The sequence below is a fragment of the Bos javanicus genome, chromosome 20 (assembly GCF_032452875.1).
Source record: "Bos javanicus breed banteng chromosome 20, ARS-OSU_banteng_1.0, whole genome shotgun sequence".
Taxonomy (NCBI): domain Eukaryota; kingdom Metazoa; phylum Chordata; class Mammalia; order Artiodactyla; family Bovidae; genus Bos; species Bos javanicus.
Window position 1 is genome coordinate 37,942,722 of NC_083887.1, and position 18,148 is coordinate 37,960,869.

Consider the following 18,148-nt stretch of genomic DNA (forward strand, 5'->3'; position numbering starts at 1 on the left):
AGAAGGCAATGGCACCCCACTCCAGTACTCTTGCCTGGAAAATCCCATGGACAGAGGAGCCTGGTAGGCTGCAGTCCATGGGGTCGCGAAGAGTTGGACATGACTGAGTGACTTCACTTTCACTTTTCACTTTCCTGCATTGAAGAAGGAAATGGCAACCCACTCCAGTGTTCTTGCCTGGACAATCCCAGGGACAGGGGAGCCTGATGGGCTGCTGTCTATGGGGTTGCACAGAGTCGGACACGACTGAAGCGACTTAGCAGCAACAGCAATGCAGAAGATGCAGATTTGATCCCTGGGTCAGGAAGATCTCCTGCAGAAGGAAATGGCAGCCCTCTCCAATATTTTTACCTGGGAAATCCCATGGACAGAGGAACCTGGTGGGCTACAGTACATGGGGTTGCAAGAGTAGGACACGACTTAGCACACACACACATTCAGAGGGCTGAGAGAAATCTCACACCATACCTAATGCTTGTTTTAACCAGAGTGCTTAAGAAAAATAGAGAAAGAAAAAAGGAATACAACTTAGCTGAAGTATTCATTTTTATAAAAATGTTTTATTTTAAAACAAATCTATAAAAGTAGAAATCACATACAAAAATACAGATTACTCTGACATGTTAGCAAAATAGCTTATGGCTGGACTTGAGTTTCGAAGTACTGTATGTGTGAGGGTATCCGGAAATAAGAGGCCAACCGGATCCTCCCTCCAGCCCGTGTCACTAATCTGTAAACAATAATTTCAAGTAGTATGTAGCACTTTTAAACTACTACAAAATTGAAACCTAATCATTTCCTGTGTAACACTACTTTATAAAAATGTTCTTCCTTAGGTTTGAGCAGATAAGGGCACTTCATACCATTGTTTATAACATTTCAAAGATCTGATTTTTTAAAAAAAGCAATGTTAATAGAAATGATGAGTTTGGGCTTTTTGCTCCATTTTGAATATATGGGAAGGTCATTGATTTAAACAAGAAGTTAGTGTTTTGTATTTTTTTTTTTAAGTAGAATTTAGTCCTTTTGCTTCTATGTATCATTAAAAAAAAAAAATCACTGATGCGATCAAAAGGTTCAGCACCCAAGTCTTAACTTTTATGCATGTGCCAGCTGTGCTTATTGCTCTGAAACTGCATGGAACATACACCTTCTCCTAGTGTATATTCCTAATTGAAAGGAACATGCAGTTCTTAGGGAACTCCAGGTCCAGAACTTTATAAAACAGGTTGCTAGAAACAATCATTGTGAGAGGCCATTAAAATAAAATAAAAAAAAAGACAATTTAAAATACTTGATTCCAGAGTAAAAATAACTTTGAGAACCTTAGCAAAAAGGAAAACGCAGGCATCTGCGGTTCAGGATTCCATCCAACATTTCAAGAATCAAAGAATGACTGGTTCCTACCTCTCTAAAACAAAGTAAGTCATTTTAAAAGCTAAAGAACCCACGTTAACATAATTTGATCATAAAGTCAGAAGTCCACAATTCAATTTCCTCAGCTAATTCAGAACGCTGCGAACACAGTACATAAAGGAAATAAAAGTAGTCGCTCAGTCGTGTTCGACTTTTTGCGACCCCATGGACTGTAGCCCGCCAGGCTCCTCTGTCCATGGGATTCTCTAGGCAAAAATACTGGAGTGGGTTGCCATTTCCTCCTCCAGGGGACCTTCCCAACTGTACATAAAGGAGACTTCATTAATGTGCATTAGAGGATACCCCAGGTTAACTGTCATAGAAAACTGTCTCTTGAGCCTTTAAATTCTATACCAATTCTACACCTCTGGTTGGCCAACTGTTTGTTTCTTTATTTAGGTTTTAAGGTGAATGACCTGGGGCTATTTGTTTCCATCAACCTGACTGCAAATCTAAAGGCACAGTTGAAATGTCTATTTTTCTTGCCATCCTCAGAAGAGATTGCTGCAGATCTACTCTCTGATTCTCATTCTTTTCAGCTTACAATACAAATAGCTTATTATTTTTTGCAACCTATGTCTTATAATAAAGCAGTGCTGAAAAATTAAATAGAAGAATGTTCAGTTGCCATATAGGCTATGAAAATGATTTGCTGGTGGCGATTTTTAAGCTTGATTCTAAATAGATTTATGAAGAATGGCACTTGGAAGACGTGGTTCAAATTTTGCTATTTAAGGTATCTTGAAATTATAGGCTCACTCTCCCTAAAATTTCAAAAAGCGTAGAGCTGAGGCTCTTAAGGGTATAGCAGTGATAAAAGCTTTCATAGTCATTTCTAAAAAGCAACACTTCATAGTTTTCTGTCTCCAATGGTTCTCTAATATAATTGTAGAAGGAAGGCAACGGAAAACCATGAATAAAAATAGCTGAGCTCTCCACAATTGGGCTTCCTGCTTACTTTCCCTGTTCAAAGAAAAGAGGAGACACCATCTTGCAATAGAGGCTTCATAGGCAACTGGGCTTCTCCAGTGACAGTCGGCATTTGATGCCCCATATCTCTTGGTTCTTCTTGTTGCCAATGGTCGGCCTGGCGATGGTGGTGAAATGGGAGCAATTAATCTGTAGATGAGGGAGGGCTTCCTTTAACAATTGAAGGGTACCGTCTGGTACGATTCCAAAGACTTGTAGTGTTTTTAATGTGGGAATTTCTCCAAGTTCACTGGAAAGGAAAAGAGAGACTTTCAGAGTAGCAATATCTATGGTAACTGCCACTAGAGTTACATGATCCAATTTTTACACACTGTATCATATTTTATATGATACAAACTGAAGACATAATTTGCAATCAATGATTCGAGGGAACAGCAAAGGTGAATCAAACCACAAAGCACAGGCCACAGCTTGGGCAATACGGCCTTAGGAAACACATAAGTGCATTTCGTTGAATTTCTAATAACCAAAAAACTCCTAGGTTTATTTAAAATCCAAACATATTTTCTTTCTTTCTCCATTCTTGGTTTATATTCCTCCTCCCCCCCCACCCCCCGCCCCAACTCTTGGTTTATATTGAAAAATGTCACTGTGTTGGGAGGGGAAGCCAGCAAGCTAGTGATGGGAAAAGTAAATGTTTTACTATGGCATAAGCTGGAGTCATGAAAGGTTACATGCAACTTAAGGATATGGACTTGATCTTTATTTGAACAAGGCCTGCCCACTTGAAAGGAGATGTGAGCAGAGTTAGTGACTTCCAAGTAGTGGTTAATAGTCAACAAGTCCATTACATATGATGAAACCTAACGGTGACTTCATGATACTATTTTAAGGTTGTGTGTCAGGTGCAGATAGACACAATAAACATTTTACTTCTCTACATATTCCCTTCTTTTCTTTCTGACACACGGAAGCCAGTTATCTTCCTAGGTATTTCACATTAAGTGAAACCGAGAGTCCCTTGGATTGCAAGGAGATCCAACCAGTCCATTCTGAAGGAGATTAGCCCTGGGATTTCTTTGGACGGAATGATGCTAAAGCTGACACTCCAGTACTTTGGCCACCTCATGCGAAGAGTTGACTCATTGGAAAAGACTCTGATGCTGGGAGGGATTGGGGGCAGGAGGAGAAGGGGACGACAGAGGATGAGATGGCTGGATGGCATCACTGACTCGATGGATGTGAGTCTGAGTGAACTCCGGGAGTTGGTGATGGACAGGGAGGCCTGGCGTGCTGCGATTCATGGGGTCGCAAAGAGTTGGACATGACTGAGCAAATGAACTGAACTGAACTGAACTATGTCAACAGTGAAATTCTGGTCCACAAAAAAGGGATCCTGTTTTCCCAAAGCAAATATGCTTTGGTAATGATTCTTTTTTCTTAACCTAGGTCTACAGGCTTAGAAATTCATCTCTCTGATCTATATTTACTCCAGGTTGGGACACACAGTCCAAAGTCTCAGGAAAGGGAATATTTAGTTTGGAGTTTCAACAAAATCCCACGGCAGATCAATGAGAAAATCAATTCCCTAGAATAAGAAGCATCCTTTATATTTTCATACTGTCAATAATTACTTAAAAAATAAACCTTCCTTAGAGTAATTGTCAGCTTGCCCCTAATCTTTCCTCCTTTCAGCTTAGTGTATATACCAATGACCAAGGCCATCCTTATAAAGCCTAGCTCAGATTAAGTCCTTCCCCTGTTTGAAATCGATGATGCCTCCCTCACGTTTACAGAACTCAAACCATCTACTCGCCTTAAGACCTTCCATACTACTTCTGCTCTCACTCCCCATCTAAGTGTATTTATTCTACATTTAGGAGAGTTTTAAACACCACAGATGTTAACATATACTGGTTGAATACAAGAGGAAGGGTAATTTAGAAAATAAAAGTACTAACCAAATGAAATAAACATGCTTGGTGTTCCTAAGGGGGCAGTTAGATCTGGATGTAAAAGAAAATCAGCAAGAACAAATTGCTATTGTTCATAAAGTAAGCTAATCTCTGAAATGGAAACAAGAGTATAAGGAGATGTCAGCATATACAGATGTTTATACTTACCGTCACTGAAGATGATAGCAATCTGGCCCAATCTTAAATTTCTCTTATATAAAATCTGAGTATATGAGAACTTTGTAATATCCATGAGAATCCAGATTCTGGGATCTCTAGATTAGCCAAGTTGTAAGACATTCTGCAGTGGAGAGTATTTAAAACAAGAAACTAGAGGTGGGAGTGAAGAGGGATGGCAGACAACAGAAAAGCAAATGTTTTCGCAACAGCACTTTGTAAAAGCCTTGGTGAGGAAGGAAATTATATTAGACACTTAGAAGACACTCAGGTGTTACATGTGAGAAAGGAGTGAGCAGAATATGATAGATGGTGGATGAATGACCATTCCCAAGCCAATAAAACCAGGAAGTCTTTAAGATTTTAAGGAGACCCCCCACCCCCCCCCAAAACAAGCCTCTTGTATGTGTATCACCTACAGCACAGCAGAGAACGTACCCAAGTATCTCTTTGAAAACTTCATGGAAGAGACTGAAAAGTAAACTAAAGGAGAGTAAATAGAAACGAATAGTCTGAGAGTCATTATTTCTAACTTCAGTATAAAATGACACTGATGTCTTAAGTGTCTCTATTTAGTTAGTAAAGAAAAGGTATTTATAAACTGTTTGACCAGGTTCACTCCTTTGCTGTTCACTGTTCAGTCGCTAAGTCGTGTTCCACTCTTTGAGACCCCATGAGCCTGGAAGCACGCCAGGCTTCCCTTCCTTCACTGTCTCCTAGAGTCTGCTCAAACTCACGTCCACTGAGTCAGGTGATACCATCCAACCATCTCGTTCTCTGTCACCCCTTTCTCTCCTCCCCCAATCTTTCCCAGCATCAGGGTCTTTTCCGGTGAGTTGACCCTTCGCATCAGGTGACCAAAGTATTGGAGTTTCAGCTTCGGCATAAGTCCTTCCAATATTCAGGGTTGGTTTCCTTTAGGACGGACTGGTTTGATCTCCTTGCTGTCCAAGGGACTCAAGAGTCTTCTCCAACACCACAGTTCAAAAGCATCAATTCTTCGGTGCTCAGCTTTCTTTAGGGTCCAACTCTGATATTCATACATGACTACTGGAAAAACCATAGCTTTGACTAGATTGACCTTTGTTGGCAAAGTGACGTCTCTGCCTTTTAATACTCTGTCTAGGTTTGTCATAGCTTTTCTTCTAAGGAGCAAGCATCTTTTAATTTCACGGCTGCAGTCACCATCTGCAGTGATTTTGGGGCCCAAGAAAATAAAATCTGTCACTGTTTTCATCGTTTCCCCAACTACTTGCCATGAAGTGATGGGACTGGATGCCGTCATCTTTTGAATCTTGAGTTTTAAGCCACTCTCCTCTCTTACACTTTCCTCTTCCACCCTCATTGGAAGCTCTTCTGTTCCTCTTCACTTTCTGCCATTATGGAGGTATCATCTGCATATCTATTGTTGATATTTCTCCCAGCAATCTTATTCTCCTTATAAAACCTTAAATTCCTCAACTTAAAATTCTCCTGCAAGTATTATTATTTCTTTAGTTTCTCTTAATCTCAAATTACTATCTCCAGCTTCAGTTTTTTCCATTAATGAGAAATACAAGAGAAATCAGACCAATTAATAAGGAAGGGAATAAATACAAGGAGGGTGTGTCCTGAGGATAAAATATCCAGTTTGCTAAGTATTTCAAAGCATTATCAGTACAAAAGAAAGACACTCAAATTTTATGTTACCACTTCTAAGAAATGAAACATTTTTAGCATAAATAGCTTTCTGGAAATTATTGAAGATCCTAGAACTCTTACTATGCATTTCATATACATTTTACCTGGAGAAATGTTTAAGGATAGGGTACCAGCAAACTCATCTTAATGAATTCACAAGGTAAACCAGTATACTGTTCACTTTATGTCTTAAGAAACATACTCTTTTTACCTTAAGGTTCAAGGACAGCATCTTTCTTCTGTCTGTTTTCACTGTATTCTGATGGTCTGACTTGTTACTAAACTGATACCTCTGCTTCCCTTATTTCAAGGTAATGTTTAGACAAATTCGTTACAGTGCAGTCAGGGTTCGCACCTGGGTCTGTGACTTCAGATCCATGCTCTGACCCGTCAAGTCACACTGCCTGCAGATGCCTGTGCAAGTATTATCATCCCAATGGATATAAATATAAAAATATGAAGGCTCACAGCCTCCCCTTAGCCTCTGCTCAAGTGAATAGGTATTTCCTGCTTAACTTCTTACTCTTTGGAGAGAAAGAACAAAAGTAAGACACAGAAGTAGATTCTCTTGAGAAAAACAAGCAGAAAAGAATGATCAGTGTACTCCCAAGGGAGCTGCACAGACAATGCAGCTAAAGCTCAAATGGCAAGGGTGGGAAACAACTGTTAACAGAGAAACCTTTTCAGGTTAGACTCTCCAGGCTCCTAGGAGTTCTGGATGCTAGAAAATTCAAGTGGCAGGGGATTTTAATAAGAGTTGCATGTATATGAATTTAGGCCCCAACATCTGCTGCTGCTGCTGCTAAGTCACTTCAGTCGTGTCCGACTCTGTGTGACCCCATAGACGGCAGCCCACCAGGCTCCCCCGTGCCTGGGATTCTCCAGACAAGAATACTGGAGTGGGTTGTCATTTCCTTCTCCAATGCATGAAAGTGAAAAGTGAAAGGGAAGTCGCTCAGTCGTGTCCAACTCTTTGCGACCCCATGGGCTGCAGCCCACCAGGCTCCTCCATCCATGGGATTTTCCAGGTGAGAGTACTGGAGTGGGGTGCCATCGCCTTCTCCACCAACATCTGAGAGCCCTGCAACTAAATATTGGCATCTCTTCTATGCAGTGCTTTTCCAAATGAGACACCAGCTGAGACCCTGAGCCCTAAGGATTAACTACAGTGCTTTATTAAAGATGTTAATTACTGGATTCCCTAATTCTATGAGTTAACTCTATATAGCTGAAGTGTCTGATCTATTCATTCTTTTTAATTCTTTTTCTTTAAATTGCAACATAGTTGATTTTTAATGTGTTAGTTTTTGGTGTACAGCAAACTAATTCAGCTATATATACATGTATATGTACATATATATATATATACACACACACATACATATTTCATTTTCAGATTCTTTTCCATTACAGGTTACTATAAGAAACTGAATACAGTCCCCGTTGCTATACAGTTAAGTCCTTGTTGTTGATCTGTTTTATATATGTAGTGTATATCTGTTAATCTCAAACTCCTAATTTATCCCTCTCCCTCCACCCTTTCCCCTTTGATAGCCATAAGCTTGTTTTCAATGTCTGTGAGTCTGTTCCTATTCTGTAGATAAGTTCAGTTGTATTATTTTTTTAGATTCTACATATATGGGATATGATATTTGTCTTTCTCTGATTTACTTAGTGTGATAATCTCTGTGTCCATCCATGTTGCTGCAAATGGCACTATTTCATTCTTTTTTATGGCTGAGTAATAGTCAACTGTACATATGTACCACATCTTCTTTATACATTCATCTGCTGATTCATCATCGCTTCCATGTCCTGGCTGCTGCTATATTCATTAATTCTTTTTTTCTTTTCTGTTCCAAACTTTAAACTTTTTCTTTTGTATTGGGGTATAGCTGATTAACAATATTGTGGTATAATAGTTTCAGGTGAACAGCAAAGGGACTCAGCCACACATATACATGTATCCATTCTCCCCCAAACCCTCCTGCCATCCAGCCTGGCACATAACACTGAGCAGAGTTCCCTGTGCTATACAAAAGGTCCTTGTTGGTTATCCATTTTAAATATAGTAGTGTGTATATGACCTTCCCAAAGTCCCTAACTATCCTTTACCCCTGGCACCCATAAGTTCGTTTTCTGTATCCATTAATACTTGAAACTAACTTACAAGACCCAAACTAGTAATTTGAGGACTACATAAATTCTGTGCTCAAATTCAACACCCTTCTTTGGTAGGAATCAGCTTGATTACCTTCATGTGGATAGTGAGCGTAAACAAGGTCAGCAGGGTCATTTAGGCGATGAGGAAGAAGGACACCAGGCCAAATCCAAGATACTGACTCCTCGTAGTTTCTAATAAAATTGCTATACACTTATATATGACATGAGGAAAAACTCTGCAGCCCTTTGAAATATAGGAAAACTTCTTAAAGCTAAAGAGATGATATTCCTAGGATGACTTGGGTATGGCACTTCTTAAAAGCAAGATGGATCCGATTCCTCTTTTGTTAGCATTGCTTTGATTTTGTGGAAGTTGCTGAGCAGTACAAAATCAACCCCTAAAAGAGCTATCAGATTAGATATAGACTATTCTGCACGTGTCCAGGAGATCTGAGACATACATCCAGTTCAGTCAGTAACTCACTATTCAGCTTTGGGTAAGTAAGCTTTTACTTCACTCTTCTGGATCTTAATCTCCCTCCTCCTCAAAGAGAACATCACTCTTATAATATTTACTACTTAAATATTTTTATTTTTCCCCATTCCTTGGCCTCTGGGACAGACACCACTAGGAGACTGTAGAACTTTCCCTCTAAGCTCAGATGAAGGTTTTTGGACTTAACTAGTTGATCTGAAAAATTTCAGAAACACATATACACACACGGTCTGCCTCCTCCTGTTATACTCTGAGCTTCCTGAGACTAAAGGCTGTCTTCTGCTTTTCTAAGTTCTCCTCAAGTACTTGAACAGTATTCTAATATTTAGACCAGTTCACAGCCAAATAAATGTTTAGTAAACTACCTCAATCAACTCAACTTTACCAGACGTTTTAAGCAAAACATTTTGCCTTGGTTCTTCTATTTTGCTAGTCCTTCCTAACTAGTTTGTGATACATTAATTTGATGTTTAAGCTTTAAACATCTGCTGTTAATAATAACGGATTTTAACACCAAGTGACATCTCTTTTGGCCCCTGCCCTCTGCTCATTTTAAGAAACAAGAGTACTCACAGTAAAGTTTCAGGTATTATGTCATAGCACCGACTGAGTGACAGGTGTTGGAGGTAGTTGAGTTGGTAAAATTCTGGAAAGCAGTCATTTTTCAGCATGACACTATCGCTGTAACAAAACAGAAGAAAAAATTAAAAATCTATCCATCAATCCCAGAGGAAGATAGGAACAGCTTATCATTCATTCAGTTCCTTCAATTCAACAAAGTAAGATTCTTTCCTTGTTCAGTAAAAAATCATGAATTTTCATTAAAATTTTTTTGTTTAAAAAAAAATAAAAACATACCTTAAGTCTAGGTGGACAAGATTGGGACATCTTCCAACTAAGGTAGAGACATCTAGCAAAATAAATAAATAAATAAAAAGATGGTCACTATCAAATGAGGAATCACACAAGGATACTTGCTGTCCTTATGTTTCACATTGTGCTGGAAATTCAGAGTAGTGCAATTAGAGTTATTCACTATTAGAAAAAAAAAATTATCATCTTGCCATGTAAGACTTTCTACCCAGGAAACACAAGAAATCATCTGAAAAACTACTAGCAATAGTAAGAGAACTAATTGTGTAAAATGACTGGATAAGAAACTCCATAGCTTACCTATGTGCCAGCAATAGCTAGATGAAAAGAGGTAGGGGGAAGTCCAGTTCACAACAGCAAAAAGCAAAATCAAATAGCACAATATATATACACAAATATCAAAAAGTAGCACTCCAAACCAGTGGAGGAACATCACAGATTATTAAAAAATAATATGGCTACTACAACTAGAGAAAATTAACTTCAACTCAAATAAAATATCCAAATTAATTCCACGTTATTAAAAACGTCCAAATGCAAAAATGAATAATTTATTCACTGGATCTTGGGATCAGTAAGGAGTTTCTAAACATAAAGAAAAAAAAAACAAAAAGGAGACAATGATAATTTACTACATAAATCTTTAAAAACTCTACCATGTTAAAACAAAACAGAATACAAGCAGAAATAACGTGGTATCAGAAAACTGGGAATAAATGTTTCCAATAGAGTTAATGTTTTTTTTTTAAATTTTATTTTATCTTTAAACTTTACAATATTGTATTAGTTTTGCCAAATATCAAAATGAATCTGCCACAGGTATACCTGTGTTCCCCATCCTGAACCCTCCTCCCTCCTCCCTCCCCATACCCTCCCTCAGGGTCGTCCCAGTGCACCAGCCCCAATCATCCAGTATCGTGCATCGAACCTGGACTGGCGACTCGTTTCATATATATTATACATGTTTCAATGCCATTCTCCCAAATCATCCCACCCTCGCCCTCTCCCACAGAGTCCAAAAGATTGTTCTATACATCAGTGTCTCTTTTGCTGTCTCATATACAGGGTTATTGTTACCATCTTTCTAAATTCCATATATATGCATTAGTATACTGTATTGGTGTTTTTCTTTCTGGCTTACTTCACTCTGTGTAATAGGTTCCAGTTTCATCCATCTCATTAGAACTGATTCAAATGTATTCTTTTTAATGGCTGAGTAATACTCCATTGTGTATATGTACCACAGCTTTCTTATCCATTCATCTGCTGATGGACATCTAGGTTGCTTCCATGTCCTGGCTATTATAAACAGTGCTGCGATGAACATTGGGGTACACGTGTCTCTTTCCCTTCTGGTTTCCTCAGTGTGTATGCCCAGCAGTGGGATTGCTGGATCATAAGGCAGTTCAGTTCAGTTCAGTTCAGTTCAGTCGCTCAGTCGTGTCCGACTCTTTGTGACCCCATGAATCGCAGCATGCCAGGCCTCCCTGTCCATCACCAACTCCTGGAGTTCATTCAGACTCATGTCCATTGAGACAGTGATGCCATCCAGCCATCTCAGCCTCTGTCATCCCCTTCTCCTCCTGCTCCCAATCCCTCCCAGCATCAGTCTTTTCCAATGAGTCAACTCTTCGCATGAGGTGGCCAAAGTACTGGAGTTTCAGCTTTAGCATCATTCCTTCCAAAGAACACCTAGGACTGATCTCCTTTAGAATGGACTGGTTGGATCTCCTTGCAGTCCATGGGACTCTCAAGAGTCTTCTCCAACACGCCAGTTCAAAAGCATCAATTCCTTGGCGCTCACCTTTCTTCACAGTCCAACTCTCACATCCATACATGACCACCGGAAAAACCATAGCCTTGACTAGACGAACCTTTGTTGGCAAAGTAATGTCTCTGCTTTTGAATATGCTATCTAGGTTGGTCATAACTTTCCTTCCAAGGAGTAAGCGTCTTTGAATTTCATGGCTGCAGTCACCATCTGCAGTGATTTTGGAGCCCCCCAAAAATAAAGTCTGACACTGTTTCCACTGTTTTCCCATCTATTTCCCATGAAGTGATGGGACCAGATGCCGTGATCTTCGTTTTCTGAATGTTGAGCTTTAAGCCAACTTTTTCACTCTCCTCTTTCACTTTCATCAAGAGGCTTTTGAGTTCCTCTTCACTTTCTGCCATAAGGGTGGTGTCATCTGCATATCTGAGGTTATTGATATTTCTCCCGGCAATCTTGATTCCAGCTTGTGCTTCTTCCAGTCCAGCATTTCTCATGATGTACTCTGCATAGAAGTTAAATAAGCAGGGTGACAATATACAACCTTGACGTACTCCTTTTCCTATTTGGAACCAGTCTGTTGTTCCATGTCCAGTTCTAATTGTTGCTTCCTGACCTACATATAGGTTTCTCAAGAGGCAGGCCAGGTGGTCTGCTATTCCCATCTCTTTCAGAATTTTCCACAGTTTATTGTGATCCACACAAAGGCTTTGGCATAGTCAATAAAGCAGAAATAGATGATTTTCTGGAACTCTCTTGCTTTTTTTTCCATGATCCAGCAGATGTTGGCAATTAACAGTATAAAAAATAGTATATTAAGAGTATAAAAAAATAGAACATGGGTAAAAAATATAAAGATACTGCATAAAATATAACATAATAAAAATGGAGCAAGAAATGCCAAGTATTTTTTTGTGTGCTGTGACATGAAAAACAAATCCTATTACAATACCCAGAATTGATGAAATATCATAAAGCAGGTGCCCCTACACTAAAAGTGCATATTTAATTTTATGCAGCCTTTCAGAAGACCTCATATTTTGAGGGGGAACTGATCTTTCTTTTAAAAAAAAGTTTTCAGGGCATAACACACTTTGCTCTTTGGCTCAGTGATTCCACTTTTAGAAAAGTAATCAGAGATCCCAGGTGGTACTAGTGGTAAAGAACCTGCCTACCAAGGCAGGAGACAAGACACACAAGTCCATCCTAGGTTGGGAAGATCCCCTGCAGGTGGGCAAAGCAACCCACACCAGTATTCTTGCCTGGAGAATCCCAAGGACCCTACAGTCCATAGGGTTGCTTCATTCCTGTCTGACTCTTTGCGACAATCAGCAAGGAACTAAATATGATGAAAGGAGGTGGAAACACAAGGAGGCATACACGCACTAAGGTATTCACTGTAGTGACAGTTATAAAAGCCCCCTTCCCTCGTTAGTTTAATAGGTCAACCTTCATCCATTCTATGGAACACAATGCTAATAACAGCCATTAAAAAGCTATTTAATAACATTTTACAAAATGAAAAAATAACTCAGGATACATTGTATACTGAAAACAAAATATATATAATGCATGATAATCTCAATTTAAACACACAAACATATATATTTACACACAAATTTACACATAGAAAGGAAGGGGGTTGGGGGTTGGAAGGCTGGAAGAAAATACATCCAAATGTTAAGTGCAATTACCAAGGGTGGTGGGATCACAAATACCTTTTCAGAATTTGGAAGAAAGTCCCATGTGATACTTTGCAATCAGAAAACGCATCAAGTGAGTGTTATTTACTTTAAAAAAATGGGCAAATTTTATTTCTGTTTGAGGGTTCTTTTTTTCTTTCTCACAGCTACATCTCCAGCTGCATCCCCTTGTTTGAATCCTAGACTTGCATTTTCAACCTCCTGCACACACTCACTGGGCTATGTGATAAGCATCTCACATTTATGCCTAAAACCAAATGCTTGATTTCTCCCCTCAATCTGCTCCTTCCCCAAAGTCTTCCCCATCTTAGTAAGTACGAACTTCATTGATTGCTGGGGCCCAAACCCTGGGAGTCCTACTCAAACTGTTTCCTCACATCCCACACCCCATCTGTTACCCAGTCCCCTTGGGTTAGCTTTCAAAATGCATCTGAAATCAATCATTTCTTACTTCCTCAAATGTGACCACCAAGTCTTCAGCGGCCTTTCCCTGGCACAGCTCCGCAAGGGGACTTTTCAAAGGTGAGTCAGATCATTGTATTCCTGTTTGAAATACTTCAATGGCTTCCCATCTTACCCAGGAAAACAAGGGAAACAGAGCTTCTGCCTTGGCCAAGAAAGCCCCCAGCTATCTCATCTCCTAACACTGAGCTCCTCGCTCCCTCTCCCAAGCTGGCTTCCATACGGAGAGGAAAAAAAAAAATCTCAAACATTTAATAAAGTTTGTCTATTTTAAAAAATAAATAACATCTATTGATTCATTTTCTGATTATAAAGTAGCATATGTGGCTTTCCTCCAAAGCCACCTGCTGGTCCTTAGTTCTAGAATGTTCTTTCCTTACATATCTATGTATCACTCTTTCAGGTCTGTGGTTAAATCTCACTTCCTCAGGGAGCTCTTCTCTTTGGCCATTCCATCTGAAAGCAGCCCCCTTCCTGCTACACTCTACGTGAGCACCCTGCTTTAAACTTTTCCTCCTTGTGTTTCCACCTCCTTTCATCATATTTAGTTCCTTGCTGATTATCTGGATTCCCCACCAGAATGGAAGCTTCACAAGGATGACTTTCTCTGTTTTGTTCAAGGCCACATGTCCCAAGTTTAGAACTGGGTTTTGTGCGTTATAGGGGCTCAACAGACATTTGTCTCAAGAGCTGCACAACATAGTTCTGAGTGACCCATCATCTCACTAGCCAACCACAAAATCCACAATCAGATACAGTCTTCCCACCTGGGAAAGAATTAAACCTTGGGGGATGAACCTGGTTAGTCTCTGTCTTCAGCCCTTGTTTAAGTCCTGTCTTTCTTTGGTGGGTAGAGTTAGGAACCAGTAGTGACTGCCAAGATTCCTCTTCACCGTCTCCTTCATTTCACTGGAGTAAGAAGGGATCTTAGAAACTACCTAATCTAACTTGTCATTTTAGAAGAGAGACATTTTTCGCTAGAGAAGTCCAAGTAAATCTAAGACCCAAAGCTAGGTCCTCCAAACCTCATTCTGTGCTCAGCCACTGCTCCACAGAAAGGGTGGAACAGTGGGTGGGTGAGGAATATAAACACCAGGAGCCAACAGTTACTGAGCTCTCACTAGTGCCGAGAATGATTAAATGCCTTGCACACGTATTACATCATTTATTGCTCACTCTAATGCTAAGAGGTAAGGTACTACTATTATCTCCATTTTATTGAGAAATGGAGGAACAGCAAGGTTAAGCAAATTGCTCAAGGCTACCCAGTGAATGACAGAGTGGGTACCTGAATCCAGATGGTCTGTCACTGGTCTTGGAGGTAAAACACAAAATCTGTATTGTCTTCTACACAGTGAAATAGCGTGTACCGTTGTTAAAAATATCCATTTAAAAATTCTTGAATTCCCATTGTATACTTAAGGACACTAACACTTCAACTCCTACTCTGTGTCCTATCCTTACCCTGAATGTGTCCAGCAAGCGGGATTTTACCACCTATCATTCCTGCCAAAACTTAGTAGAAAGGCGATTTGTTCTTTTTCAGAGGAACACAGAAAAGAGTTTTAAGCCAAACGTGGAAACAATTTACAGTAGCTTGCCTACAGCTGAGTTTCTCGACCTTACACCCAGAACCTTGGTTCATTACAGAAAAACTCTGAATAAAGAAGTGGGAGGTTCAGGTATGAGCAGAAATGTACACAAGGCCGTCTTCCCCTGGGGATGAAGAGGGAAGAACCATGGATGGGATTCAATGCAAAGAGGATGCTCCCTCATGGGAATTTAAAGTCCTTGGAAGGCAACTTGGCAAGAACTATCCAAAGCTTGATAATGAAGCCTAATCCTTGGCCTGGCAACTCCACTTAGAAATGCACTCAACAGTTTGTTTCTGTCCATAAGACAGTTGTTTATAAAGGGAGAAACTGTAAAGACTCTAAACATTCGTTACAAGGAGATCAACCGAGTAAGTTCTGAATGAATCAATAAATTATTCCAAATGTATCTGATGGAATATCACATAGCCACTGAAAATGATGTGTGGTGTAGCTACTGAAACGGGGTACTTGAAATAAAACCATACTATAAAGTACTCCATACTCTATGTCCCATTTTTTTAAAAAGCCACTTTTTAACAGGAAAAAAGACTAGCAAAATGTTAGTAGGATTATTGATTTTTGTGTTTTTACATGTTTTAGGCATATTTGAGAATGACTATGTAATACTATAACTAGATATTTTTAATTTTTATTTTTAACTGGAGGATAACTAATTTACAATATTGTATTGGTTTCTGCCCTACATCAACATGAATCAGCCATAGGCATACATATGTCCCCTTCCTCTTGAACCTCCCTTCCAAACAGATTTAAAATTGTGTTTAAAGGGGAAAAAATGCAGACTAGAAATACTGTGTGTGGAGGGGAGTGGTTAAGAAAAACACTACTGCTGCTTTTGCAGATCTCTAAAGAAAGCCCTCACTTTGTTATCTGGGTTCAAGCACCTGCAGAGGATTCCGATCTCTGACCACTTAGGATAATCTGCTCCTATCTTCTACAGCCTCAGATACGTGACTCACAGGGGATAGGTCATGTCCTGAAGGAGTACTTTTCAAATACTGCTTAGATTTTAAGAAGATACATTCTGCAAATATTTGGCTCAAATCTTTTACAGTATGTTAAAAATAAGAAAAACACTCAGAGGGGCTCATACCACCATCAAGACATGAGGTTAGGGCTGAGGTGTGCACTGGCTTAACGAGGCTTTGTGTAGGCCGCCTGAGACCATGAGGGCAAGCTATTAAAATGCTAAGTGAAATAAGTCAGGGGGCTTCCCTGGTGCTCCAGTGGCTGAGTCCATGATCCCAATGCAGGTGGCCGGGTTTGATCCCTGGTTAGGGAACTAGATCCCACATGCCACAAGTTAAGAGTTAGCACATTGCAACTAAAGATCCTGCATGCTTGCCAACTAAGACCTGGCACAGCCAAATAAATAAATAAAAATAAACATTAAAAAAAGAGACAAAAACAACTACTATATGATATCGCTTATACAGGGACTCTAAAAACGACAACAAACTAATGCGTAGTGGTGGTTTAGTTGCTAAGTCGTGTCCTGCGACCCCATGGGCTGTAGCCTTCAGGCTCCTCTGTTCATGGGATTCTCCAGGCAAGAATACTGGAGTGGGGTTGCCATTTCCTTCTCCAGGAGATCTTCCCGACCCAGGAATCAAACCCAGGAATACTGCCTTGCAGGCAAAGTAATGGATCTAACAAAAAAGAAGCAGATTCACAGATACAGAGGACAAACGAGTGGTTACCAGAGGGGAGAAGGAAGAGGAGAGGGATTAAGGCAATAAAGGGGAAGGTGATTAAGAGATACAAACTACTAAGTATAAAATAAGCTACAAGGATTGTACAACACGAGGAATACAGCCAATATTTTAGAACAACTTTAAGTGGCATATAACCTTTAAAAATTGTAAATCACTCTTCTACACCTGTAACTTATATATTACTGTACAACAACTACACTTCAATATTAAAGAAAACCCTTGCCGTTTGTACTTATCTTTGCAAATCAAGATTCTGTCAGTATTAGACAAATAAAACGAAGCACACATAACTGAGTGTTCAGGCTTATAAAAACTTTTAACTGTCACACATCACCCTTGATTTTAAATGCCCGTGTTCATCTGAAAAACCCCACTGTCCTCTTAGACTGAACTGAAAAAAGTTATAAATATGAACACAGAGGGTTTGTTACAGGGTTTTTCAACCTTGGCAGCATTGGCATTTAGGACCAGATTCTTTTTTGTGTGTTATTCTGCTGTCCTGTGCGTTGTTCACCAGCATTCCTGGCTTCTGCCCACTAGAAGCCAGTGTGTAGATGGCATCTAGTGGGCAGATGCTTCTTCTACCCACTAGATGCCAGTAACCCCATAGCTGTGACAATCAAAAATGTTTCCAGACCTTGCCAAATGTCCTCTTGCAGGCAAAACCGTCCCCAGTTGAGAACCACTGCTTAATACTAATCAAACACTGCATCCCTCAATTTTTATATTGGGGTTTTAACCTAAATAAGTTAGTTACATAAAAGAAACTCTTCTGCTTAAACATAAATTGTTCTAAAGTATAAAGGTTTTCACTCATGCATTCTGGATTCAAACCTTGCCACTAACCCACTAGCTGTCTGCATTTACCTGACCCTTCTGATCAGCTAGAGGTTACCTCATCTGAAAAACAGGAATAGGAACACACACACACACTGGATTAAATGAGACAGTTTATGGAGGATCACGCCTAGGAGATGCTCGAGAAATCAAACCTGCTGTTATTGTTGGGGCTGCTGTTGTTAAGGGCCCAACAGCCCAGAGGGTCTTACCTGATCTCTGCAGATTCTTTCGGTACCCGCTGAGATTCAGCTGGGTGATGGTCTTTGACACATGTGCAACGGCCATCTGTACATGCTTTTCAGTGAAATCATAGCACCAGGAGAGGTTCAGTTCATCCAGTCTGCACATAAC

At 39.8% G+C, this 18,148-nt stretch overlaps 1 protein-coding gene across 4 annotated transcripts in view; it reads right to left on the reverse strand.

Annotated features, from left to right (window-relative positions):
• Positions 1-540: 540 nt before the first annotated feature.
• The window catches only part of SKP2 (S-phase kinase associated protein 2), a 39,152-nt gene continuing 21,544 nt past the window's right edge, over positions 541-18,148 (reverse strand). For all 4 annotated transcript variants that reach the window (XM_061393730.1, XM_061393733.1, XM_061393732.1 and 1 more), the window contains 4 exons: positions 18,007-18,137; positions 9,676-9,727; positions 9,391-9,498; positions 541-2,635 (listed from right to left, as the gene is read on the reverse strand). In XM_061393730.1, the coding sequence (XP_061249714.1) occupies positions 2,422-2,635; positions 9,391-9,498; positions 9,676-9,727; positions 18,007-18,137 (505 nt within the window). In that variant the 3' untranslated portion in view covers positions 541-2,421. The remainder of the gene's footprint in view (positions 2,636-9,390; positions 9,499-9,675; positions 9,728-18,006; positions 18,138-18,148) is intronic.